We start from the raw sequence: 26,955 nt of genomic DNA, 5'->3' as shown, positions 1-26,955 counted from the left end.
AGTTCATCGAGCCGACAAACGGGACATGCAAGTCACAGCGAACTGAACCCTCGGACGATGCGTCGCGAGGAAAAACGACTGGAGCATCGGGACAGGGAAAGTAGAGACGGCGATGTTGCCGTCGTCGTGCTCCTCTTCTAGACAATATCCCAGATTAGCGCGATAAAAATATGTCCTTTATATCGGCCGGGCGATCGAATCCTCTCGCGAAAGGACCGGAGAGAGACACACGCTTGATTGGTTAATTAGTCCGCCTGATCGCGTCGCATGTGAGATGTGAAGGAATAGGAGGCATCACTCGGGACACACGTCATTGCATTTTCTGCAAATAATAAATTAATTTTAAAATTTTGAAATTTTAGACTCGTTTGCATTAATGTAGATTAACTTTAAACTCAACTTAATTTCTATCTTTCTGTAATTCTAAGAATTAGAAAAAGGTAATAAAACCGAAATTAAAGTTAATCTATACATTGATGCAAACAGTCCTACTAAGCGAATCTCTTTCCATTTAATTACACAATTATACAATAATAATAAGTTAACTATTCGACCGATAAATGTTTTAAACATAAAGATAAGATTGCCTATTACATGATTGTTTCTCTGATTTTCAAGATTATCGAAGATTTTGATTTATTTGTAGAACCGTTCCTTTCGTATAAACTTCGTCGCATTTTTAACGATTTTATGTAGCGGATTCCTGTTGATCTTTTTCAAATGAAACTTCTACGCTGATGAGAGATATATTAAATCACGTTCGTCGAGCGTATCGTACAATCAAAGTTGTGCACTCTTCCCTTCAAATATCCTTGATGGGTTACGACTCATGGAAAAAAAGGCTCAAGAAAAAAAAGATATAATTATCGCTAATCTATTGTATACTAACGTCTCGTGCTCCAGTCACTCGATGTAATGACCGTGCGAAGCGTTAAGAACTCTAGAGCATAATAAAATAGTCATAACGAATCGAACGAATAAATGGATTTGATGTTTAGACGCTGCCTCCGTTATGTGCCCTGCCGCAAAAAATAAAAAACCAGACAACCATGTACCCCTCACCCCTACCTGAGAGAGATCGATATATGATATGAAAAATAAATTCGCAACAAAATAAATTCTCTTTTTTTCACTCTGCCATCATTAAGGTAAGAAAGCAGTGGTCTGAAGTCTCGCTCATGTGAGTTTATTGTTACAATTTATTATGTATATCACAAATTATATCACCTTTATTGTCCCCCTTCATGTGACTACGCGCGGTTGTACGAAGTGTAATATACAATATATTTACGGTTCTTAAACATGCGTGTTTCGGATACTATGGACGAAGAGAGTAAGAATATTCGAACGCAATTTGTCCCACAACTTGGTTGATATACCTTTCCGCTTGTGTACACCATCAGTTACAAGATAAACTTATAAATTGCCTGCCAAATGCAATATCGTTTATATTTTACTCGAATCTCATAACGTAGGACATACTCGCGTATCTTTTACCAGCTCTTGTTTCTAGATACAAAATTTATTCGCTGGGTTAACGCTCGGTGTCAAGGAAGCAAGATAACGCAGTCTCTCCCACGAAACGATATGATACGAAACACGTGTTCGTAACTATTCATATGACGATATAAATATTTCTTTTTCGCAACACAATATCACAGGTAGTTAATAACTGGGAAACAATTCAATTCAATTTTAATATTTCATATTTGTTGTTTGTTCAAATTAAAATATTTTCAATATACAAATATGTCTAACAAGACTAAATATAAAATCAATTTCAAATCATAAAAACATCGACAAGTACTGACACAAATGTGATAATAATGCAGATAACAATGTACTTTTTTTACAAGTATGATTGCAATCCTAAGAAATTATAAGCCTGTTCTTTTCAGTTGAATTTCTTGCATGATTTATATATCCTTTTTGCTTTTCTTTTCCCGTTGAAGAGTTAAAGGAAAAAGAACTGTGCAAGAAGTTTAGCTAAAAAAACAAGCCTAATAATAAGTAAAGACTGTTATAAATTATTTCAATTTACCGTTGCTAATTTATCAAATTTGTTCGAATAACTTATTACTTATTGAAATAAATTATTAAAATTATAACATAATTAAATGAATGTAAACTATACAGTATTATTCTATCATCATACACATTACTGTGGCAGACTTCGTTGTTTCCTGGTTATAACTTTACTTTCATACAGTTTAATTTTAGAATAACTATAAATATGCATAACAAGATTAACACAAATAGAGAAATCTGTTATTTGTACGCATTTCTAATACTAACGAAAATATCAGATCACTTAAATAATCTTCATCAATTCAAAAAGTATTGCGCGATTAAAAAAATTATTTATGAAATAAGAAATTAATATAATCCACCCAGGAGAAAATATATTTGTAGCAACAAGTTGGACTTTAATCAGACCAATCCTCCTCAGCTCTGCAAATTAATACTTCTGTTAATATTTTAAGATCTCGCTCAAATCAATTTATTGCTCATCACCGTTACCAAGCTTCGAATAAAGCAACCATATTGGACAATACACTGCTATTCATTATATAAGCAATAATGTAATAATTAAACTCAGCTCATAATTAAACAGATTTGTGATAGATATTAGGCGAAAACAAATAAATTACGAAAATATGAAAAGGACAATTATTAACATATTAGAAAAATATCACTCATATTATAGCTGTATAGAATTTTCTATGCAATATTTTACTACTCTCTTATCTATTTTCTTTCCATATCGTTGTTGATAAATTATGAAAATAATTAGAATTATATAAAATAGCATTCCGTATGTTTTAGGTATTCGTACATTTCAATGAAATGCATTAATAAATGTATACGAGTTAATATTAAGCAACAAGCGAATTTAAAGTCAAGTCGAAATTCTATACTACTTTAAATAGAGAAAATTGTGTAAAAGCCTCTCCCTTTCCCTCTCTGTTCATTGGAACATTTCCAGCTTTGATAAAAACAAATTCTCACTTTTATGAAAAGATCTATATACTGTTTTGTTATAGATTTAATACTAATATTAATAAATACTTTATATATACACCCATTTACAGGCAATATAATTTAAAAGCATGTAGTTCAGCACACACACACTTAGGACACACCGCACACAGAAAATAAATTAAATACTTAATATAGACCCGTGTCTAGGACGTCCGTTCTTTTCTTTCCCGTGCGGTTGTTCTTTAGCCGTTCCGGCGACATTTAAATTCAATTGTGCGGTCGATGCTGTAGTCGCTTCGTCATCCGATTCTATTGGACTGATTCTGATGGCCTGATACCATTGATTCGTCAGATCTGTCATCTGCGATTTGCAGTCCTTCAACTCCTGCTGCGTGAATCGCCTCGTGAAGAATGGGATAAAAAATTTCAGATCCCACCTCGCAAAACCGCGTATTCGCGACTGCAAAAAGGATACTTCCATTTCCTCCTCCGTCAGTTCCGACAAGTGCTCGGAATCTATGGTTTGTCCCTGTAAAATAGAATGATATCAAGTATTATCTAAGTAAAGATATCGTATGTTAATTACTGGTTATATAAAATTTTTTAAATTACCCATTCTCTTGTTTTGCTCAATGTAACTTCCTTATCTTTCTTCTTTCTCCTGCTATTGCTTTTCTGCTTCTTTTCGGCCCTTAAAAATTTCAGCAGAGGCATAGTAGATCCACCGAATATCAAGGTTGTGAATAATACGATGATGAGTGTCGTTGTTATAATAACATGACGTGTTTCGTCGCTGAAATCTAAATGAAGCGACAATGCGTATGATATAGCACCGCGCAGGCCGCTGAACCACATGATGAACATCATCTTCCTCGTGATTTGATGCTCGCGGAAGCGATTAACTAGCAGAGCCAATGGAAAGATATTGGCGGCTCTTCCAATCAGGCACAAGATTACAGACCAAACGACTAATGCTGGCTCAAACTATCAAGAGAGAAAATTTTAATTAAGTTAGTTAAAAAGGACTTAAAGACCTGTATATCGGCATATCGCATGTGTACGACATTCTCACCCTATGTCTAAAGCTGAACAATGCTAATCCCAGATAGGCAAAGACGCAGGTCTCAGCAATGAAGGCTAGTGTTCGCATTGTCTGCTGCATTGTGATTTGCGTAACAGTTGACAAATTGAAATGTGTATAGTGTGACATAACTATTCCGTTGAATAGAATCGCCATAATTCCTGCAACGACATAAAACAAATAGTTAATAATGATTGTACAATAAAGACATGTATTGCTGTATAGTTATTGTAAATATTGTAAATGTTTACCTGACAGTTGTATACCCTCTGCTAAAACATACGGGGCGTATGTAAACACTAACATTATGCCAAACTCCAAAGACGGATTCTTCCTAAGGTCCACATGTTTCAGCAGCAGCGCACTTATCAGAGCAAACACCACGCCGATCCCCGCTGACGCGAAGAACATGAGGCAGAATCGATTCAAGCCGAGTATAATAGCCTCGCTGGTCGTCGCCGCGTTGTTGGACTCGAGGACGGAAGTGGTCAGCACAATGGAGATTGCGTCGTTTAGAATCGATTCTCCAAAGACCAGCATGTTCAGGACTGGATCGACATCCAACGCGTGAAAGATCGCAACCGTGGCAACCGGATCGACTGCCGAGATCAGCGAGCCGAACGCGAAGCTCTCGACGAAGCTGAGCTTGTATGCCACCTGCGCCAGACCCAGCAGATATATCCCGGCGCCAATAACAAACGCAGAGATGGCTGTCCCGAAGATAGCAAACACCATGATGCTCCCAATGTTCTGAAAGAAATTTCCCTTGTGTAGATTATATCCCGATTCAAAGATGATTGGTGGTAGCAGGACCAGAAAAAATGCGGTTGGCGAGAAAGCCTCTTCCTTTCGCCAGTTCGCTATGTTCTGATGCGACATGAGGTTTATGATCATGCCAATCGCGGCGCCCAGAAAAACGATCACCACTGATTCCGGCAGATACTGGAAGTTGGTCTGCAGCATCAGGTGTATCAGCAGTATGCCCAGCGCGAGGACGCACAGCACAAAGAATATAGACATAGAACTGTTGTGCTCCTCCTCGGCGGAACCTTTGTCAGGAAGAACCGGTTCCGCCGGGGCGACGGTGGTCGTGGTGACATTGGTCGCGTTGACGTTAGCATCCGGACTCTGCGATGATACACCGGGAATATCTGTTGCGTTGTTCCTGTCGATGATGGAACCCGGTGACGTTGCGCCGTTTTTCTCGATGGTAGTTTGATGGCTCGTATTCTCGACGGACTGCGTCGTGCTCGCGGCAGGGACTGGTGGTGGTGGTGGTGGTGGTGGTGATGATGATGATAATAGTTTCGCAGTAGTCGAAGAACTGGCATTATGACCAACGACGACGTGGCTGACACTGTTCGTGGGTAGCGTTGTACTAGACAATTTGGCTGACACGGTGACGTTCGTCGTGACATTCGATACAGTCGGAGCATCCGTCAACGTGGACACGGTTCTGTTCTCGGTGACGACGGTTCCGTTTGTGTTTAGGTTAGTCACGACCTCGCCGTATGACCCATGTCGCGATATGTCGCAAAGCAGCAAGATTTCGACGATGACGAGGCTCCACCTGCACAAGAACGCGGAACGTGCTCGAAATGCTGTCATTTCTCAACGGTGTAGCATTATCTCGCAGGTAGCAGAAGACGGCTTCACAGTTCTCTTTTTTCCTCTTCTTTTTGCAAGATGTCCAATGGTCCAATGTTTTGCTAGAGCTCACAGCTCAGTAAGGTCGCGTGACAATTTTGATGTTTGACTAGTGAATAGAATGTTCAAGATCATCGCACAGCTGACTCAGCCGTCAGTCCCTACAAATATTTAAAAATTCCCTAGATTTTATAACTACTTAACTGAATTAACTTCTGAAATCGTTGATAATAATTTTTTGTTGACAGTTCGTTGACACTGTATAAATTATATACCTTTTTTTCTATTTTATATCTCGGAATATATTATTCTTTGAGAAAATTGGGTGAAATAAAGTTTTTTTACTTTCAATTCCTTTTTATACTCATTGATAAAATATGTAAAACGAAATAAATGTAAATATAAAGTTATGAACTTTTCGAAATTGAAATAACAAATAAAATGATTTTTTTCGTCATCCTACTATTCTATCAATTACGCCATTGATTATATTATTTGGATAAAACGAGTTTTAAATTTTTAAATCAATTTGAAATCTGAAGTTTTAGACTCGCTGTTTTCTTATATTATTAATTGGCCTGTTCTTTTTCGTTGCACTGTAATAAATTAAAGTAAGACAAGTATATTTTTTCTCATTCCAACTTATTACACTAGTGCGGAAGTACAGCGAAAAAGACCAAGCCTAATATAAGGTTTGTTTTTTATTCCTGCACTGCTGCATTAGTGCAATAATGAGAAAAAAAAATTTGTCTTATTCTAACTTATTGCACCAGTGCAGCAGTGTAGGAATAAAAAACAAACCTATATATTTCTACCTAGTTATATTTTTCAAATTCTTTGTCAATTTTTGAAAATTTAAATTCTTGCTACTCAAAGTCTTAAAAATTTAAATTAAAAAATTTTGAAATTACGACAAAAAATTTAAAATTAAGATTTTTGAAAATTTAGTCCACAATATCTACCTGACCATACTTTTAATACTTTGTTTTTACGAGTTTAGATTTCCGCATTTCGAACTTTCGGGTTTTAGAAGAAATAAATTGATAAAAATACGTTTAGAAGCACTATTTATTCCGTTTGCACGTTATTTGTTTTTAAAGTTTCATTCGTATACTCCCACGCTAATCCAGTGCGACCAATTTCTGCTGGCTGTACCGGATCTTCACCTAGCCTTTGTTCGACACCCTTCCAGGATCTTTCTTGTAAATATTGAGCTCCAGCCTTACCAATGGCAACAGTACCTAGTAAAAGAATTGTTGTATTAATCATTGTGACAGCTTAATTGGATAAAATCGCTTTTGATTTATTAAATAGCACAAAAAAGTATAAATATTTAAAAGAATTCGAGACTTAACACATAAAAAAAATTCTTTAGCCAGCATAAGAAAAATGTAAAAAAAAAGCATGTTTCTTTGATCCTTCTTCCTTTTAAGAAAACTAATTAACATGGTAAAAGAGAGCAAGTAACTTAAAATTTGATTCCAAGAGCGCAGTTTTTATTTATCTCAATTTCTTAAAATTTCTTATAATTTAAATAAATTAGATTACCCGACGAACGAACAGTCAAAGCATTCATTTGATCTGTACATAAAGTGTCATCCTCGCAATTTCTGATATTGCTACTAATGAGAGAGACATCTGAATCCACTGATGGCTTAAAGTTGACGTAATGTTCACCACCCGGTAATACCTGCCGGAAGTCCATAAAATATTGCGAACAGAACTCCCTTGCGCTGTTAAATGCCAATTCAACTTCGTACACCGTAAGTATTGGTTTGAAAAAGTCTCTCGAGTCAAAAATTTCATTCTCTGGACAAGTAATCACAACAAAAGCATCAATCTAAAAATAAAAATCGAGTACCCGTTAACATAACCATGTCAGAAAGACATAAGATGAAATTAATTCAAGGTTCAATCAAATCAATTCAAATTATTCAATACATCCAAATATTTCGTAGTGTTAAACATACCTCTGGAAAATTTGCAAGTTTGGCAGGATTTATCTTTCCTACGCTAAGAAGATAAGACTTTTTATTTTTCTGCTTGAGGATTCTTTTTACTGTATTTATAGCTGTTAAATAATCTTGAATGCCCAACGTAGCTACAACAATTCCCACAACTTTGGCATCCCTCAGTTTTTCTATTAGAAATCTCCTCCGTTTCAACCAAGGTGTATTCAAAGCTTCAAACTCACTAATTTTATCATTTGTGAAACAATACCACCTTTTCACAGGTATACTCATCGCCAATAATGCAAGAATTTTTTCCTTCTCACCCCAAAAAAACCCTTCATAATCCTGTACATTATATCCATTTTCTAACGAGTAATTTCTACCTAAGACAACTGAAGCCGAACTCGCTTTTGCATCTGTATATTCCACATTCGATGTACAATTTAATTTAGACAAAATCAAGTGTTTATATATAGGTTTCAATATATTATATACATATTCTGTAATCATACAATGTGCATTATATCTCCATTTCTGTCAGGTCTTTCTATCTAGCAATGTCTTAAATATTTACCAATTTTATGTGCGTATGATACTTCGTAGAAAAATATAATCTTCTTCATGTAATCGGAAAAAACTCGTTTGAATTCGTTAATAAGCTCTGTCCCATTTAATTGCTTTCTTGGCAAAACGTGAAAGACCGGCAAACGTGCAGTAGGACTAAGGCAAGCATGTCCAAAGTGTATTATGCCATCCGCGTTAATATGTTGCGCTGTTACCTCATCGACACAACAGCTACCACAAGTTGTGTCTCCTAAGATATACATTTTCTGTCCTATGCTCTTCTCTAAACGTAGCGCAACCTCTATTGAGTTTGGCAACAAACTATCTGGAAATTGTAGGCATACCTAAAATATACAAAAATATGTTATAGTTCTAAGTATTCAGTTAATAACAGAATAATAGTTCTAAGTATTCAGTTAATAACAGAATATAACAACATATAATCACGTATAATTTATGTAACAAAATTTTATATTACATATAAATTATATAAATTTATAAATATATAAATATATGTGCATAAATTTGTTACAATTCTATATGTGAACATGTGTGTAATTATACTATTCAAATTTATAAATATAATATATATTATACACATTAAAAAATTTATATTTATATAATAATAAAGATCATATAGCTGTAAAAATAGGCTACATATATATGTGTACATATGATTGTTCATATAAAATACACTAGATATGTCAACCTACAGTTAACCAAACTTAATCTATTTTTTTCTATCATTAATAAGCAATTCTCACAATGTGATTATCGTCATTATTATTTTATTTTTCGTTTGTCCAACTTTCTCATAATACATAAATAATTATACACATATAAAGAGAAATTTAATAAGATGACACATAACCTCAACTTTTATCCCCATTTTAAATTCAAAAAAGGAAACAATTCCTGTTACAAAAAATGCTGAATTTTTAAAAAATCTATAATTACGATTTTACTCAACAAAATACTTGAAACATTTTGAAAAATGTTCTCTGAACCTGTTTTAAGGCATTCGTCCGGATCCAACCAACACATCTTTCCATGTCATACGGATCGTCCCGAACATTTTCTATTACTTCGGCGACTTTTGCCTCACCCTTCGCAGACTTTTCGATCGTTGTCGAGAGGTTCATATCCGGGCGAGATTGTCAATCGACGTGAAGATTAATTGTTTATATACACATCATACGCATGCCACTGGAACTGAAAGTCACGTATGACGGATCGGGTCCACGCCAGTCCACGTGAACATCCGCGCCTGTGAATTTGCACAGATTTGCGCAGTTATCACTACTTCTTTCTTCAAAAGTTCCCCGCGAATTCTGCCTCTCACTCTTTTTTACGTCGAAAAAGCAAACTGTATCTTTTACAAATATATAGCTCTATTTGTGTGCCACGAATGTTCCGAGACGAAGAAAAGAGGAAGGATTGATTTACTAAGTACTTCCCAGTTGCACCGCGTTCCTTCTATTCAGAAACCGAAATATGTATGTACTCATTCTAGCACGCAGAAACGATCATATCTCACACAAAATGAATGAATACTTCGAGATTTTGCATCTATAATAAAAATATATAATTTATAATAATAAATAAAATATATAAAATAATAAATTTTTTTCTAAAATTAATTTATCTGAATGTTATGTTTTATCTTTACAATTTTGAACAATGCGCCAATTACTATGTCTTAAAAAAGAAATTTTTTTAAATGAAAACTGGAAATATAATATCACGCTGTCAAATCAATACAGAATTAAGTATTATTGCAGCTATAATAAAGCATCTTATAAAAAAATTATAGTGAGAAGTATCAGTTATGATTTAAAGATATTTTCACTTGAAGGAAGTTAAAAGAATATAATTATCGATTACAAAATACGTTGCATTGCATGTTTCATAGCGCGTATTGTATTTTAGAATCTTTTGTTAGAACATTATGAATAAAATATTTTACGCGACGCTCAGCAAGCAAGTCCCATGTCGCGGAACGTGACGAAACAGACGATCTAGGCCAAGAAATGAAACGCGGAAATAAATTGCGTTAAATAAATGTATTCGTATAAATCTGCGTGTGCATAAAAAACTATTTAAACATAATAATAAATAAATACAAAAACATAATTACTATAATTTTCATTATATCTTTTTATAAACCTCGATTTATATGTGTACCTCGATTTAATCGTGATCTCTACGCTTTGTCTTTGCAAATTAACGAAATTGCAACGTTTGGCATTTAATTTCTCTCGTGTAAATTTTTCTATACCGGAAGAAAGTCGGATTTCTTATTTAAATTGTACTGATTTTGATCCGCGCGTTGACTTATTAGTCTTTGTAGATCCAAAATCAAGAGCAAGAGCATCTTTTATTAATAATGGAGAGCGACGGTTGAGAAAAATAAATGCTAAAAAGATAAAATAATGACAGTTTAAGTACACAGTGCATACGGAATTTTTTATCGGCTTTAAAAAACTTCACGTAATGTACAATGTCCCGTTTCGTTAAGCATATCCTTCTCTGCAAGATACAAAATGTCACAAAATTCATCACCTGATCATGCTCGCGTATAGTCTTATGCATTACGCTTGTATCGAATTTCGTTATTACTATTTCACTCGTGTCTACATTACGTAAAAATAGTTTGAAGCAGTATAAGTATCGTAAAGAAATCAAAGTTGGATTGTATACAAGATTGTATAATTCTGCGACACATATAGCACTATATTACAAATAATGATACCTTTTTTTTATTTTGGGTATACTGATAAACGACGAAAAATAATAGATATGTTCTTTAAATTATATTTATAATATATTATCACTGTACCATTTGTCTTCACTCTCGTCAGCGGTTGTATCGCTACAGCTCGTTGTTAACGGTGCAATAATTACAAACTCGCAAGACACGTGATCCGAACTTAGCAGACGGGGATGTAGGACGATGTACATACATGTTTGTGAAATATCGGCAATTTATTTAGGATCAAAAGAACTTCAATCTATATATCCAAATTTTTAAATCTGGATGAAGAATTATTAAGTCACAATTGCCGTCAAGAGTGTAATTGAACATTATGTATGTACAAACGATTATTATTCCTTACTGTAATACATTACATAGTTTTGCTTGTTTTTTTTCTGTATATACGTCAGTCTTGGATTGCTTTTGCCAGAAAACGTTTTCGTTTTCACTGTCTCCAGAGAGTTGTTTCAGATATATGTAGAAAAAGAATACACGAATGAGCTCACATAATAAAACTTCCATTTCGCGAGAGATATCAACAGTTTATTAAAAGCAGAAAAAAATCCATAGAGATCGAGTGATTTATTCTTCATTTTAATTAGATTTAATTTAATTTGATTATTTTTTGTATAACATCGCGCGCGCATAAGATTAAAAATAAAACCATACATTGACCATAAGAATGTAGGTTGATTAATTTTTCGATAGCTACAAATTCTCGAATGGCCTAATGATTATTATGTGATTATCCTTTTTCCACACATGCACTCTCCAACACACATCCATCGATTGCCCACGTATCTATTGTGTGAAATATGTTATCCATATGTGATGCTAAAAAAAGGAAAATCGTAAAATCCTATATTGTATTCAGCAGAAAAAGCAGTTTTGCAATTGTAAAATTCTTTTATATGATTGGTTTATATATTTAGATCGCACAGAAATTAAAGGCAAGACCCAATCAAACTGAAGAACTGTACAATAATTGCAAATTACTTTTTTTGCTGAATACAACCATTATTTAGAAATAATTAGTCTCTTTGATTTTGTGTCTTAACATTGAGACTGTACATGTCAAATAAATTTAATGAGCATAAATGTTTCTCTTTCTTTTCACTTGTATAAGATGCTCCATTATCAGAGGTACAATCAATTTGGGAAAAGTAAACTTATGGAGAAAAGATTCTACATTCATATTCTACAATTTCTGCTGGAGTTTATGTCTGAGAATGTAAAGCTTTGTAAAAAAGTTTTATTCGATATTTATGATTATCATTATCTTTTTATTCATGAGATTATCATCTTCTTAATTGTATCACCGATAATGGATCATTTTGTGTCTTGTATTAATTTACATTCCATATTTCCATATTTCCATGATTTTACATATCAGTCTCTTATGCTATTTACTTTCTCTTTGCTTTTTCCACATGTTCAATGTCAATTCCAATGATGATATTAATCATAATGATGGAAATATAATAATAATAATAATATTAATAATTCTGAGAATAAATTTCAATAACAATAATACAAATAATAATTATAATATACCTTAAAAACGTATGTACAATATTCACCGACCCATTTTTTAAGTATCAATAAGATTCTTCTACAAGTACTACGGATGAAGTGGAATAAGTTGCTTTAAATAATTACTTTTTACAAAATTACATTACAAAGTAGCATATTGAAAAATCTGAGCGAGTTATCTACCTAATCTATCCACATGTACAGCTGCTAGAATTAAATTTACGCGGTGGCTTTATTACAGTTAGACTACTGGAAAGTATACATGTTTGCATATTATGTATAATTATTGCCATTGTAAAACAGAATCTTTGACAAATTAAAATGTTCAGTATCATACTGGCAAACATGCTCGATCCAGTTTGCCTCTCCTGAATAACGTATAAATAATATAGCAAAATCACGTATGATTTATACAAATAATTTAGTAATTATATCTGTGTGCTTCAAGATATGCAGTATATCGGAAACAGTCTGCCCGACATTATCAATACTAAAACACAGTTCTCATTTCAATAATATCCACAAAAATCATGAAAAATCGACTTACAGTTCCTCTAAAATTTTTAAGATGCAATGATTAGCATGATTAAACTATCAACTTTCACTTCTTAACATACTTTACTAAAGGAGGGTCACGAGCCTAAAATGCTGCGGACTGCTTGGTCCAGCGCAATGTCTTTCGAGTCACCGGACTGCGATGACGAACTACTACCGCTACCGCTGCCTGACAGGCTGTTTGTGGGACGTTGCTTAAGATTAAGAATGCTGTCAATGGCAGACTGTACTTGTGCATTGATCTCATCATGCTCGTTACCAGCCTTTTCGCTTTCACTACTTGTTACGTGGGCAGTACTGCTTGAACATTGCGTCTGCGAATGCAAAGCTAATCCATCTAAGTCGGTATCCTCTGACAAATCTCGTTCAAGATCAGTAGCACTACTCCAACGCCTGTCGAAGGGCGTATTTACATCCTGTTCGCAGTCGTCCTTCATAATCATGTTCGAAACACCGGGTACATTCATATTTGCAACATTTGTACGAAGACACTCGCCATTTGCTCGTGTTCTTTCAATTTTCGATGATCTTGTAACACCACATGCACTACTACCACTGTTATTGCCGTTTTTGCACTTCAAAGTGTCTGCAGTAGATGGATATACACCCAGTTCCTTCTGGATTTCCAACCACTCGTCGTAATCACCACTTGTACTACTTGTCGTCTTGATCACTGGTTTGCATTCAATCTCGTCATTTGGAAAATCATCTTCCAATTCGCGCTTCACAGATACATTCACCAAAGATGACGACGCTGTTAACGTTGATTTATTCTCTTCCACAAGACCAGGTTCAACTTTTGGCACCAATGGTTTCTCTTCCTTTTTACATTCTTCTGTAATTTTATTTACAATATATAAGATATTAAAAACATATATCGTTTGTAAAAAAAATTATATTCTGACTGTAATTTAGATGTACATTAAGCAATGAAAATATACATGTTCAAGAATGTGAAAAAGCCATCAACATATATGAATAAAATTAAGATGTTATAAAATTTTATAATACCAAGAAATATCAATATAAATGCATATATATTTATTTTTATAATTATATTTAAAAATTGACAATATATTACCATTAAGTTTTGCTTCCTGTTCTCGTAACCTGTTAAGAATACTTTGCTCTTCAGCCACAAAAGTCCTATCAATCATCATCAATTCCGACGTTCTCACCTCACGCTATAATTTTAAAGATATTGCAGTATGTTAATTATTTACGTGAAATTGATTTATCAAATAAAGAAACCTTAAAATACAGAAACTTGAAAAATATAGAAAATTAAATTTGTAAATTAAACAATTTAAGGGAATGCTGGAATGTCCGTCAAACTTGATAAGGGTCAATAATATAGTCATACACTGGGATTCCAACAATACTTGTTTTACTATATATTATCTATAAAAATAGCCTGAGGCATCCAACCTTTTTTTATAAATAAACTTTGCGTTCCAAATGCATTTTAGTGCAAACATATTTCAAGAGATTTAAAGTCTTAAAAAATGTATTGATATTACCAGTATATTGCTCATGCACACTAAAAACTGTTAGTAGAACCCAGTATGTATAAATTAATAGATAAAAAATAAGTATGTATTGTAAGAGTTAACAAGATTTTGTATGTATTTCTTGTATAAATTTCAAAATACTTTTCTAGAATTAAAGTACACATATTAATATCACTCTGTAAATTGGACTTGGAAAAAATTTTTTTTTATGATGCTGTACTTATAATACATGTAAGTTAATTTTTCGTAAAGCGATTTTTTTCTCAATTAGGTATCAGAGTCTAACTTTAAGAAGTCCACATTGTTTGTTCATGTCATCTACTAGTTTAGAAATTCAGATTTGAGCACAAATTGCAGATTTTTTATTTCAAGCAATTATTATTATGACGTGACAGCTCCAGACACCATATTCGACTAAAAATATCGCCAACTAACAATTTTTTTCGTTTTTAGTATAGCCCATAATCTAGACTGATAGTAATGCGTATATTTTAATTCTAGAAAATTTTTAAATTTATAAAAAATATTTTGGATTACAAAAATTGCCTTTTTGTCGGTTTTAAGTATTAATTTTAAACATTTTTATATGTAATTGCTCTCTAATAAAAAAAATTAAAAATTAAATTTGTGCGATTATTATTAGACAAGAGAATCATATTATTGTTCATACCATGCTTTCCATTAGGAGAAGATAAGTATATTTGTTTATCATAGAGCTGAATTTGCTCAACAGATGTTTCGCTGTTTCTTCAAATATTTCGTCCGCTTTTATCAGATCCTTGGGTCCAAGTACTTGGTCATTTAAGCAATGATATCTTACCAAACGTTTGCAAGCGTCACGCTTGTTTGAGAATGGTGTATTCATATCCGGATTAGTTGCACCATTTTGATCTGCTTTCAGCTGTTGTTCCATTCTGTAAATAATGATATATAATTAAATATCGATATTTAACATTAAAAAACTGGAAACATAACATTAAATGTAAAAAAAAGTAAAACAATATTTATATTGGAATACATACAATTCACTACGGCTTATTTGCTTAGAAACTGGGCTAGTTGCACGCCTTTTTACGCCTTGCCTTGGACTTATTAAAGGATTAGAATTGCCGTTAGGACTGACGAGTTGCTTCATCGTACTTCCATTAGTATTTACAGGACTTTGAATCCTCTGTGTTCCCTTGCTTATCATTCTAGGTGAAGTTACTTGACTCGCAGGAGAACTACTTTGAACTTGAACTTGGATAGGAGATGAGAGTTCTTGTTTCACAGGACTCGGTGTCTGTATATTTGGTTTGAAATCCAGTGGATCAGTTTGACACTGCGTCGATTGTTGTTGGCATTGTATGCCCGATTGCTGCTGCGTCTGAACTTGGGCCAATTGTTGTGCATTATTCTGTAACTGCGAAGTTGTTGAAGAGGTAACCGGCGGCGAGAAGATTTGCATGTTTGCAGAGGACGGATTCAATATCTGAGTCCCGTGGTTCTGATAAAACTTAAGCTGTTTGGTGTGCGTTTGGTGCATGCTCTGTGTCACAGTGTTCGATATATTTGGTTGTTGTCCTTGCACACTTTGCGGCACCTGTAATTATCGTTACAAAATATAACCATAATTTTTATATTTAACAATAGTTTCTGTGCATAAAATATATTCTTAAGTAGATAAGTAGATATTTACCGTAATATTATTAATGTAACTATTATTCGAGCTACTCGACATTGTTACAGATGTAGTTGAATTTAGAGTTTGAGATGTTATTGGAATAGCAGCGGTGGAAGTTTGTGTCTGCGTTTGCGCGACTGATGTCTGGTTCTTAAATGAATTTTGTGAATGTATATTTGATGCAACTGTTGAAACTACATTTATACTGAACGTTGTTTCAGCAGTCTATATAGAAAAAATATTTCATTACAGTAATAAATATTAAACAAGTATGTCTTATTGGTGCAATTATTTTTTGTTATTACAATTCAAATATACTTACACTATTAACAGAATGTGTAGTAGTGCTAAGAACTTTTCCACTGGCTATTATCTTTGTTTGCTCCTGATATAATTTCGTTAACGCCGTCTGATCGTGTGATGTGCCAGATTTTCGAGATAAAATAGCTTGAATTTGTGACTGAATATTTTTCAGTGATTGCTGCAATTGAGCTGGGAGTTGAATAGTTTGTACTCTTTGTACCATTTGACCATTTGAAGGAACTGATACATGACTGCCAGCAGAGGATGAAACCAAAGGACCATTAGCAATAATTTGAGTCGGTTCGCTCTTAATAAGATTTGTACTGTGAGATACTGTTGTGTTTGTTTTATTAGAAGTGTCAACTTTTTGTAAACTGGACGTATTTGCTGTAACCATTGTTGGTCGAGTAACGGTTACTGTCTTCGTCTAAAAGATAAAAATAAATTTCCAATAAGAAAAAAGTAAATAAGAGGCAAAGTAAAGAAAACTTCAATATATTATTAGAATAAAATCGACAATAATTTATATCGTGCAAAGATTGGATAAACAGACTAAAATAAAATGCATTTATATACCTGTGAGTTTACAATGCTTTGAGCAGTAACAGCAGCTTTTGTCTTTTTCACGATTTTCGCCTTCTTTGGTTGATTGTTGCCCAAGTTTCTAATTTGTTGTTGATTTAAGTTATCAATAAACTGACTGGGAAAGCCAGAATTTTGAATTTGTATGTGTTGCGGCATCTGGGATGGTGCAGCTTGTACCACAATGTTCTGAATATTATTTTGAATTGTTGGAGCCCCACCAGAACTATTCACAATTATTTGGCTCGTTGGAGTGTTGATCTGGACTCCTTGCAAATTCTGATTATTCACATCCGGCTCGCCAATTACTATCTTTTGTGTCTGATTTTGATTTTGAGTCTGATTTGTCGCATTTAATTGTCCAGCTAAAAGTTGTTGCAAGAATTGCTGGGGAATCAGCTGCATCTGGCCATTCGCGTTTGCAATTAGTAGTTGATCGCTAGGATTCAATGTCAAATTTCTCAACGTATTTAAAATTTCGGGTGTAAGTTTAGGTGCGTTATTTACTATATTGTTCGCCGCTGAATTTAATATATTTGCACCTTGGGATTCGACATTTTGAGATTCATTCTGTTGCGTTGTATTAGAAGTAGGAGTAGCCGTAATTAATATATTCTGATTCTGATTATTCTGTTGCGTATTCATTCCTTGTTGCACGACATTAGCCGAGTTTTGAGACTCAAAGTGATGTGCATTAACAGAAGAGAAAGTATTTGCCGTTACTACCTTCTGTTGCTGAACATTCACATTTTGCTGGACGCTTGTGTTATGTAAAACAGCAGACGTATTTTGTTGTTGCAAATTAGTCATAATGTTTTGCTGTGCATGAGCTATATCTTTAATACCTGGTTGCAAATTTTGTTCTATATTCTGGACATTATCAGCTGTATTTTGTTGCAACACATTAATTGTATTTTGTTGAATACTTGAATGTAGAACATTCATAGTGTCATGTTGTTGCATAGTATTACAAGAACTCTGTTGTTGCAATATATTCATAGAATTGTGATGAATGTTTGAACTCTGTAAATTTTGTTCAAATATTTGTTGCACATTTTGAGTTTGCACAGTTTGCGCAGTGATCTGTTGATTATGTTGGAATAATGGTGATTCCTGTTGCAACGTCAGAGTCTCTTGTTGACTTGTTTGTTGAAGATTTTGATTAGTCTTAGACATATGATCGTTTTGTGCTAATGAACTACTGGATAATGATTTTTGTACATGAGCGTTATGCTGTTGTTGTGATGGTTGCTTTCCCAAATTTTGCCGTACATTTGTTATACAAGCGTTCACAAGTCGTACCTGACTAGACTTTTGCAGAGAAAGATTGGGATTCTGTTGATTGGAACTTGTTTGACTTGCATTAGACATTCGAGTACTTTGAATGCTAAACATAGTAGGCGAAGGCTTTGTAGATAAGACATCTGGAGCATTAAGAAGAGTATTATTGCTCGTTTGTGACAATGTAGTTTGAACGTTCTTAGCTTGCATCAAGTTTTGCACATTAATATTAACGTTTTTTGACGTTTGTGGTTCCTGTAAAGATCCAAGGCTACTTTGAACGCAGATATTAGGTAACGAACTAGTCTCTTGAGAAACCATGCTTACATTCTTCTGCTGATTAATCGGTTTCGAACATATCTGGCCATGATGAGGACTAGTAGTAGTGCAAATGACATTTTGTGAGGATGTAGAACTTATAGTATTGGTTGAAGTTTGATTTGAAGTATTAGATAAAGATTTGACATATTTTTGTTTCTGCTGAGTTATATTTTGAGTAGATTGTGGCGTATTTTGTGCTTGACTGAAAAACTGCGAGATAATCTGCGAATTTTGCCCGCTACCTTGAGTCAGGGATCGTATTAAAGCTTGCGCGGTAGCTGAATCTATCTCTGGTTGATTGGGTTCAGGAGTATGCTGTAAAATAAGTTGTTTCCCGTCTTCTCCAATTGATAAACGAAATTGTCCTGCTATTGCATTTTGTACAGGCATCTGGAGCTGAGTGACAAGCTGATTATTAGATGGTTGTGATACAGAAGCTTGTGTGTTCGTTGTATTGGTTGCAGGTACTTGAGTTAAAGCAGAGCTAGCAGGATTTGTTCCTTGCGATGAAATTTGGCCTAAGGATTGCCCAGAATTAGTTTCGCTTTGCTGTATCTGGCAAGAAACCTCGGTTTCGGTTGTCAGTTCAGAATCGAAAATATCATCGTCGTCCCCGATACCCGATATCTTTATTATGCGAGCAAGATCCAACTTTGGTTCATCATCTTTCCGTTTGGCTTTCTTCTTCTTTTTCGCTTTCTTCTTAGGAGGCGGCAATAGATTTTGTTCAGAGACAGGTTGCGTACACGAAGCATTACCAGTAGTGTTACCAGATGTGACTTGTAAGATTTGCGATTGAGGACTTTGTACCATAGCATTCTGAATTACAATAGGATTGCTAGTTCCTGAATTAGCTGTAATTAAAAAGTATTAGAGAAATTAATATAAATTAATATATCAATTAATATCTTATAATAAATATAGGTATTGTAAATTTAAAGAGACATGAAAAGAGAAACAAAATATGATTTAGATGGTTTTACATATTTCCATTTTTTACAACAAAATATTTTTTTAATGCAAAAATAAAATAATATAAAACAAAATATAAATATATTCTTTCAATTCAAATTCAATGTTCTACATTATTTTTTTAATATTGTGGTCTATAATAGTTTTTACATTTTTGTTTTTAAATAAGAAAAATATATAATGTGGTTCTGTCAACTCATTCTATATATTATTCTATCATTCTATACATTAATATGTGTAATTTGCATGTAATATTGCGATATAATCATATTTTATTTTGTTGTACATTGCTATGTAAAAACTTACATGGTGCAGGACTAGATGGGGTATGCCTTATTACTGGAGAAGCAGCTGGAGGAAATCCGTTCGGTACAGCAAAGAATGTAGGTGTAATTCCTTGCAATTGCATTCCTTGTGCTGTGACAACTCTTACCAATTGTTGTTGTGTTAACTATAATTAGAAATTACATATTTAATTCATTTTGTATTCTATTAAATATTTATATTTTGCTAAAATTTATACGTAAGAGACCATTATGTATAATTTGTATATTATTATCTATTTCGACTGAAACTGTAATTGTAAATAACTGAAAATGTAATTCTTCTATGATTTGAAAAAATAATACAGAACTAACTTTATAACTTATAATTTGTGAGTAAGTATATAGTATTAGTAATAGAAAGATATTTATTAAAGCTATATAAATTATTTTTATAATAATAACAAATTCTATAATTGTTTTAATAAAAAATGCAAATTGTGTGTCTAATTAATACTTTACAAAAATAATAATAAGCAATGATTATGAAAATGAATATGAAGATGAAATGAATGAATGGATGAAACCGTCACCTGTGCAGTATGTGTTTGTTGCTGCGCGCCTGCTGGCGTCCTTAGTATAAGTTGAACGCCTCCTGGTTGTTGCTGTACAATGACAGGTCCAGTAGACGGTAATACCTATATACACCAAACGTGACAAATATATGAAGCATAAAAGCAACTTTCCATGATAATAGAAATGCATATGTAAGCAGTTATAATATGAAGTATATAAAATATTTCATATATAATACAGCATGATGTATATATTTTTATGTAATTATATAATGAGTGTGCAGATGATAGATATAATTAAGAGATATAAAGTATAACATACCTGATTCAACAGCAAACCTTGTGCTGTTGGGATCATTGTTGCTGTAGTAGGACTTGGTTGTGGTCCAGCAAGAACAATTTGTGGTTGACTCTGCTGTGTTACCTTCAAAGAAAGATAAATTTACATTTAAAATTTCAACATAATATAAAATCTCATATTGTGTAATAATATATCTTTAAAAAGCTAGAGATTATAAACAGACTTAAAATGGTTAGATTAGATTAAGAGAATTAGAAATAGTTAAAATAAGTTTTTATTATTATTATTAAGAGGCATATACATGTCCATACTAAATATGATTTAGTCAAGGAATATTAACATCCTAATGTTTACGCGCAAATATTTAATAGCCTTGTGCTTTTTATATGTAATATTGACTTTTGCAAAGTTTATATTTTACATGTTTATATATATATATATATATATATATATATATATATATATATATATATAAAATTAACTTTCTACCTTATATTTCTATCTTAACACTGGTGGTGTACCGATAAAGCCAAAACGTTTCTTTATTACATTGTTTATTATTAATCAAAATAATTGTTATAAAGCATTAAAACTTATAATTTCATAAGTCCATTAGTGTTTTTATTATTTCAACTCTGATGTTATATTTAATATTTTGAAGAAAGTCTTATAGACTATATAAAGAAAAGATATTTTATACAATTCATATATTTTATGTATAATTACTGTAAATTTGAGATAATTAAAATTAAATTAGTTTGAGTTAAATTATAGTCGAATGTCATGTTAGATGTAATATTCATTGTTTATTACACAATTAATATCTTTATTAACTTATTTAACAACTTAACACACTATAAGATATAAATTGTTAAACATAGTCATATAAATAATAAATTCAATACAGTAATTAAAAATAAGATCATACCTGACTTGTAATTGTAGTGGTAACTCTTTGTGACTTTTGTTGAGTAGTATTAGTTTGCTGATTTGATGGTTTTGGCAAAATTTGCGGTGGTTGTTTGGTGGGCTTGGCCGCACTGGCTGCTGTTGCAATTTGTATTTGCTGATTTCCAAATAATTGAGTCCTAGTCACCAGCTGAGTCGGGGTAGATTGATAACCCTGTGGTGTACCATGAATTATTTGTAACACTTGCATTCCTTGCTGTAGTATGGGTGTATTAGGCCTAACCTGAAACACGTAAAAAAAAGAATGTAAAAGTAAATTTAATTTCAAATTACTAAAGATGTCTTCTCGTTTTCTTTGAAAGTAACAAAACAAACGAAATAATTAAATAAAAGTAAAAATCCAGGCTGTAAATGAACATAGTTATCAAATTATAAAATATATGTTAAACTAAATGAGATAAAGATCTTCAACTTCTGTGAGAAGAATAATAAATATCTTTTTCAGATATTCAAAATACATTCTTTTAAATAAAACAATAAAATTAAAAATATAAAAGATTAAGAAATATTTTCTAATAAAATTACTAAAATATATGTTAAGCTAAATTTGCAAAAAATAAAATTTTAGTAAAATTTAAATTTTAAAGATTCCAAGTGTCCTTACCACAGGTGGACCAGGGCTACCTCCAGGTGCCGGGCTTCTATTGTTGAGAGAATTACTCCCGCTTAATAGATGAGGACTTTTTGCGGGAGGGTACGGGCTAAGTACAGGGCTCTGTATTTGGCTAACACTCATCGGACTCTGCATGGGACTTTGCATCTGGATGTTAAAGTTACTGTTCGAAGTCGATGTGCTGACAGGGCTTGGACTATTCCGATTAGACTGTATCGAGTTCGAAGCCGGACTTCGAAGTAAAAGTCGATTAGGGCTAGGACTCGGCGTAGGTGGTGCTATATTAGACGCTGGACTTTTCAAGGGTATTGAAAACGGACTACCCGGCGAACTAATGTTTTGTCCTTGAATATTTTGCATAGATTTAACGGTATTCATAGTACTGACCACATTCGACGGTTGTGTTGTGCCTGTTAATGCTACTGATGCACTTAATCCAGGGCTTATCCCCTGTGAATACTGTCGCTGTGGTTGAAATCCAGTCGACTGGGAGGAACTTAAAGAAGAAACATGACTCAATGACATAATCGGTTCATTGGATGCAGATATATGTTGTACATTCGACGTTGATATATTTGATAAATTAGGGTGCATTGTACCAAGGTGCGGTATGTTTGTAGTGAGATTCACGTTTGAAGCGTGATTCACATTTGCAGTGGTTGCATGAATTGATTCGCTGGGAGTGCTCGTGAATATGCTGGAACTTGTCAGAGTTCCAGAGTTCGAGATTTGTGAAATTGTTGAGATGTTCGAATTTGGATGTTGCGATATACCAGAGTTTGGTACATGTGCTATATTTGACGATGCAACAATGTGTGGTGCAAGAGTCTGAAGGCTCTGTATCGCTTGGAATGGGAACTGTGCACTGCTAGAAGTCAAACTAGTTGGCGTCAAACTAGTTGCCGGGGCATTTGTAGGTCGATTAAGACCTTGATTCACACCAGAATGTATACTGGTAGCAGTCAAATTTGTATTTGGATTAATAGTAGATAAACCAGATACGCCGGAATTTGCGACAGTTAAATTAGTATTCAATGTAGCAAGATTCTGATTTACGCTCGATGAGTTTAGATTTGTCAAACTTGGACCGGTAAGTCCAGTGTTTACACCAGATAGCCCAGAATTAATATTTGTAGAATTTATCGTATTGAGCCTGTTTATTCCAGTGTTTACCCCTGTATTAATGCTATTCAAATCTTGTCCCAGGTTGGACAAACTGTTATTAATACTATTTGAACCAATGTTGGGCGTCAGATTGGAATTGATAGCATTTAAGTGATTCAGGCTAGGATTTATCGTGGTTATACTTGGGCCTGTGCTTATACTTGGCAAGCCCAAATTCAGCAGAGGATTTGTCGTGGTGATAACATTGGATGTGAGAGATGTAAAATTGGTATTTATAAGTGATAGTGGCAATCCCATATTAAGGCCCACCCCAAAAGTGGGGGTGGCCGGGGGTAGGCCCATACCAGTCCCCGAGGGATTTATGGTACTCTGATTCAATTGATTCAACTGATTTAAGTAGACTATGTGATTTCCAGTTGCTGACCCATTTCCTTGCTCTTGTGGCTGCAAGAACAAGTAGTGGTATTAGGCTGACATTCTTCAAAATGACAATATTTGACAAAATAAGCTTGAAAGCAAAAGTAACTTACATTGTTCGATGTCTGTTGCAAAGCAAACGTTAGCGACTGACCACTGCTGTTTTGGGCTTGTAATTGTTGTAATTGCTGCAACTGCAATAAAAGTTTTTTTTATAATTTTTCCATGTAAACTATTTTATATTTTAAATAAAATATAATTATATAGATGTTTAAACTTAGAAGAAATACTTAGAAAAAGAACATGTGTAGGAGTATCGATAGTGTAATATGCAAGTCTGTATATTTGTATTAAGTCTTACTTGTTGCTGGGTCAAAACGGTAACTGGATTATTATGACGTGCATTCGGGGAAGTTGTAGAGGATACTGAGTCCCCAAGAAGAGGGCGTGACTGAGGCTGCTGCATGCCCACGCAGCCCCTCTTTACTCTGGGCAGCGTCTAGCCACCTTTTCTAGCTTATTTTGTTCTTTCCTATTAATATAAAAAAACATTTAAATTTTTTCACAAGTTCAATCTCAGCTTTACAAGAAATTATTTTAATATTAACATAATGATGTATAAACATAATATTCAAATTATAACTTTCAGTAATCAAATCTAAACTTGTACAAGAAAATTTCATATTTATTAAAACTAGTGAGTTTTAACAAACAAGACTATCAATAAATTAATAAGTATAATTAAAATTGATGTTTAAATAAAAGTATGTATTTACGATATTATTTTATATTTATTGTCCAGAATTATTTATTAAACTAAGTTATATGTAATCAATATACATAAACATATTTACCAAAATTGCTTAACAGCTGCAGCAAGCAATATTTGCGTTCCGGCGCCACTCAACACGTCTACGACCTACGTCTCCTGTTCCTGTCATGCATACAAATTTCGTATTTCCTCTGAAACTCAGGCAGCACACCGTGTCAATTCTTCAATATACTCGTATCCGCGAATAGAGTAACACATCCACGTTAGCGTAGCATTTAAAAATCTTGGTCAAGCACTAACCATTCGTTGTCATTGCATCGCAGTATATAGAAAGTAGTTCTCTCTCGAACTACATTACCCATTAAAAAACAACTGCGAAATTGCATCGTAGATGTATCCCGACTTACAATTAAAGTGTATCTGCTGCAGGATCTTATCCATTTATAAATGCAATGACGTTACACCTGTCCATGACAACACATTTGGAATACATGTAGGAAATTGTATCGAAGGTATCACTTTGTGATTGTAACAGTTCTCTCATATCACACACTATCCCAGGTCCAAGAAGTAACTTGCAGACATTATTGAGTACTTGTCAGGTGTCGTCGTGAGTGTAATGTCACGACATTACGCCTCTATCCACGTTGTGTCCACTGGAGTAAACGTTTTCTCTCAGTAAAAGTGTCTATCGCTACTATAGATACGGTAGGCTGCCTAGTAGCTGACTTTGCCACTTGAAATTGCGTCCTGCAAAGAAGAAACGGAGACCCCGTTATAAACACCGCGAGTTGAGCATTTCATCGTGAGTATCAATTAGCCTAGACGCTCTCCGCGGATTCTATCGTGATTGGATCGAGCGGGAATCAGGATTTGCCTTGGGGTAGGCACGCGAGAGACCTAGGAGACGATGTAACGTGTCGCAAGCGGATGAGCGCCATCGCGTTCTGGGACAGTGGCGATCTCCAGGCGAAACGCTAACTATAAGGAGGTTCGGGCGATCCCGGCGAAACGTTTTTGAGACGCGAATGAGAATTCGCCAGCTGGAGGAGCATATTTTGAGGTTATAGCAGACGCGCTTGTGTGCAAGGTACGTACATGCGACACAAACTACCAACACACGCATACGTGGACGGGAATCGCACACGGGCTCACTCTCACTCACGGGTGCAAGCGGCGCGCGGACTACACACAACAAAAGGCCCCGACTGACAAGGCGTAAACAAAAGAAAATGCACGGATTCGGGGAAAATCGACGAGCTGCGGGGCGCCGGAGGTGCCGGCGCGCGGCGCCGCGACGCGCGTGCACCGCGGCCGACGCGCAAAAATGCGCGTAGCGTCCCGACGAAAAATTGTCAATATTACCTCCGCGTACGCGGTTTTGCCACCCCGTGTTTTCCTCCTGGGAATTTTTGCGCTCGCGCGCGATCTCGCTCGCGCGCGGTTCCGCGTCCCGGCGCAATCCGCGGCACCTCGTCGAGGGGAAAACAATGCACACGGAGCACGCGCGACGACGATACTCCACTGAAAATAATAAACTTTTCAGTTACACGACAGTACCATGTACGCGTTACACTATTCGGTGGCAACGGCCATCATGTATTTGTCAAGGCTGCCATTGGCGCGGTGCTGTAAGGCCCCAGCCTGTGCCACTGGCGGCGCCTCGCGTCGTGCCACCGCGGCTTCTCCGCGAGCGCGGAGATAAGAGAGAGACGAAAGGTAGGAATGCGAGAGCGCGCGCTAGGCGCTCGTCAGCGCGACGAACGTATGGTTCTTGCGCGCGATATCGCGCAATCCGCTGGAACCACACGCGATCTAACAAAAAAAAAAAAAAACCGTAAGCTTCGCGTTAAAAATGCGCTGCTCACTAGATTACTACATTTCTAGTAATTTCATGCTAGCCTGCGTTAAATCACTGCGTCCATAGACTCAAGGAATTGGCTTATATATAAGGAACATGGGCTGTAAGGCCTATATATAATTTTTTTTTAAACTGAGTTTTTTAATTTTTATTTATTTAATTAAATAATAACTCTAATAAAGTTTTAAAAAATGTTTATTTCATGAAATCATTCAATTAAATAATACTGTAAATAAAATACATAAAATCTAAAATAGATATTTAACAGAATATTTAACAATTTATTTCACGAAATTTTAATAAAAAATTTTAAAAGCTCTATTTAATAGTTCTTAAAAAGTTTTTCAAAATTTTATA

General features: G+C 34.4%; 3 protein-coding genes across 8 annotated transcripts; all 3 read right to left on the bottom strand.

Moving 5' to 3' along the window:
• Positions 1-1,165: 1,165 nt before the first annotated feature.
• LOC105827766 (sodium/hydrogen exchanger 8) lies at positions 1,166-5,855 on the bottom strand. The gene is made up of 5 exons (XM_012665869.3): positions 4,315-5,855; positions 4,055-4,224; positions 3,595-3,966; positions 3,180-3,511; positions 1,166-2,451 (listed from the first exon to the last, which is right to left on the bottom strand). The coding sequence occupies exons 1-5, from the start codon at positions 5,669-5,671 to the stop codon at positions 2,427-2,429; spliced, it is 2,256 nt and encodes a 751-aa protein (XP_012521323.1). The 5' UTR covers positions 5,672-5,855; the 3' UTR covers positions 1,166-2,426.
• Positions 5,856-6,760: 905 nt separating this feature from the next.
• On the bottom strand, positions 6,761-9,812 carry LOC105827767 (2-(3-amino-3-carboxypropyl)histidine synthase subunit 2). Of its 2 annotated transcripts, none has more exons than XM_012665873.3 (5): positions 9,234-9,812; positions 8,237-8,551; positions 7,681-8,162; positions 7,259-7,550; positions 6,761-6,951 (listed from the first exon to the last, which is right to left on the bottom strand). In XM_012665873.3, the coding sequence occupies exons 1-5, from the start codon at positions 9,268-9,270 to the stop codon at positions 6,779-6,781; spliced, it is 1,299 nt and encodes a 432-aa protein (XP_012521327.1). In that variant the 5' UTR covers positions 9,271-9,812; the 3' UTR covers positions 6,761-6,778. The 2 variants fall into 2 exon arrangements, with proteins under 2 accessions (XP_012521327.1, XP_012521325.1); XM_012665871.3 differs by having other exon boundaries at positions 8,237-8,570; positions 9,234-9,807.
• An 860-nt stretch (positions 9,813-10,672) lies between these two features.
• Positions 10,673-26,496, bottom strand: LOC105827765 (serine-rich adhesin for platelets). Of its 5 annotated transcripts, none has more exons than XM_036294132.1 (16): positions 26,298-26,496; positions 24,820-25,487; positions 24,327-24,497; positions 24,079-24,159; positions 22,415-23,992; positions 21,770-22,033; positions 20,863-20,964; positions 20,559-20,663; positions 20,009-20,153; positions 17,123-19,584; positions 16,566-16,973; positions 16,259-16,468; positions 15,603-16,162; positions 15,251-15,494; positions 14,151-14,253; positions 10,673-13,904 (listed from the first exon to the last, which is right to left on the bottom strand). In XM_036294132.1, exons 3-16 carry the CDS (start codon positions 24,429-24,431, stop codon positions 13,147-13,149), a joined length of 7,125 nt encoding a protein of 2,374 aa, XP_036150025.1. In that variant the 5' UTR covers positions 24,432-24,497; positions 24,820-25,487; positions 26,298-26,496; the 3' UTR covers positions 10,673-13,146. The 5 variants fall into 5 exon arrangements, with proteins under 5 accessions (XP_036150025.1, XP_036150027.1, XP_036150023.1 ...); XM_036294134.1 differs by having other exon boundaries at positions 21,770-21,964; positions 22,811-23,992; positions 26,103-26,495; XM_036294130.1 differs by having other exon boundaries at positions 26,103-26,494.
• Between the last annotated feature and the right edge of the window lie 459 nt (positions 26,497-26,955).

Source organism: Monomorium pharaonis, chromosome 11 (genome assembly GCF_013373865.1).
Source record: "Monomorium pharaonis isolate MP-MQ-018 chromosome 11, ASM1337386v2, whole genome shotgun sequence".
NCBI lineage: Eukaryota > Metazoa > Arthropoda > Insecta > Hymenoptera > Formicidae > Monomorium > Monomorium pharaonis.
This window is presented reverse-complemented; position numbering and strand designations above follow the sequence as displayed.

Bases quoted from the DNA above. Each gene is read 5' to 3' on its own strand.
- LOC105827767 (XM_012665871.3), bottom strand. From the start codon at position 9,368: ATGAACCTCTCGACAACGATCGAAAAGTCTGCGAAGGGTGAGGCAAAA. The intron at 8,163-8,236 runs GTAAATATTTAA...GTATGATTACAG, and splicing joins ATCATACGCACATAAAATTG to AATATGTATATAATATATTG. The intron at 7,551-7,680 runs GTATGTTTAACA...TTTTATTTTTAG, and splicing joins AACTTGCAAATTTTCCAGAG to ATTGATGCTTTTGTTGTGAT.
- LOC105827766 (XM_012665869.3), bottom strand. From the start codon at position 5,671: ATGACAGCATTTCGAGCACGTTCCGCGTTCTTGTGCAGGTGGAGCCTC. The intron at 3,967-4,054 runs GTGAGAATGTCG...CTCTCTTGATAG, and splicing joins TGTTCAGCTTTAGACATAGG to TTTGAGCCAGCATTAGTCGT. The intron at 2,452-3,179 runs GTCTATATTAAG...ATTAATTTGCAG, and splicing joins AACGGACGTCCTAGACACGG to AGCTGAGGAGGATTGGTCTG.
- LOC105827765 (XM_036294132.1), bottom strand. From the start codon at position 24,431: ATGCAGCAGCCTCAGTCACGCCCTCTTCTTGGGGACTCAGTATCCTCT. The intron at 20,664-20,862 runs GTATGTTATACT...TGGTGTATATAG, and splicing joins AAGGTTTGCTGTTGAATCAG to GTATTACCGTCTACTGGACC. The intron at 16,163-16,258 runs GTAAATATCTAC...CGATAATTACAG, and splicing joins GTTACATTAATAATATTACG to GTGCCGCAAAGTGTGCAAGG.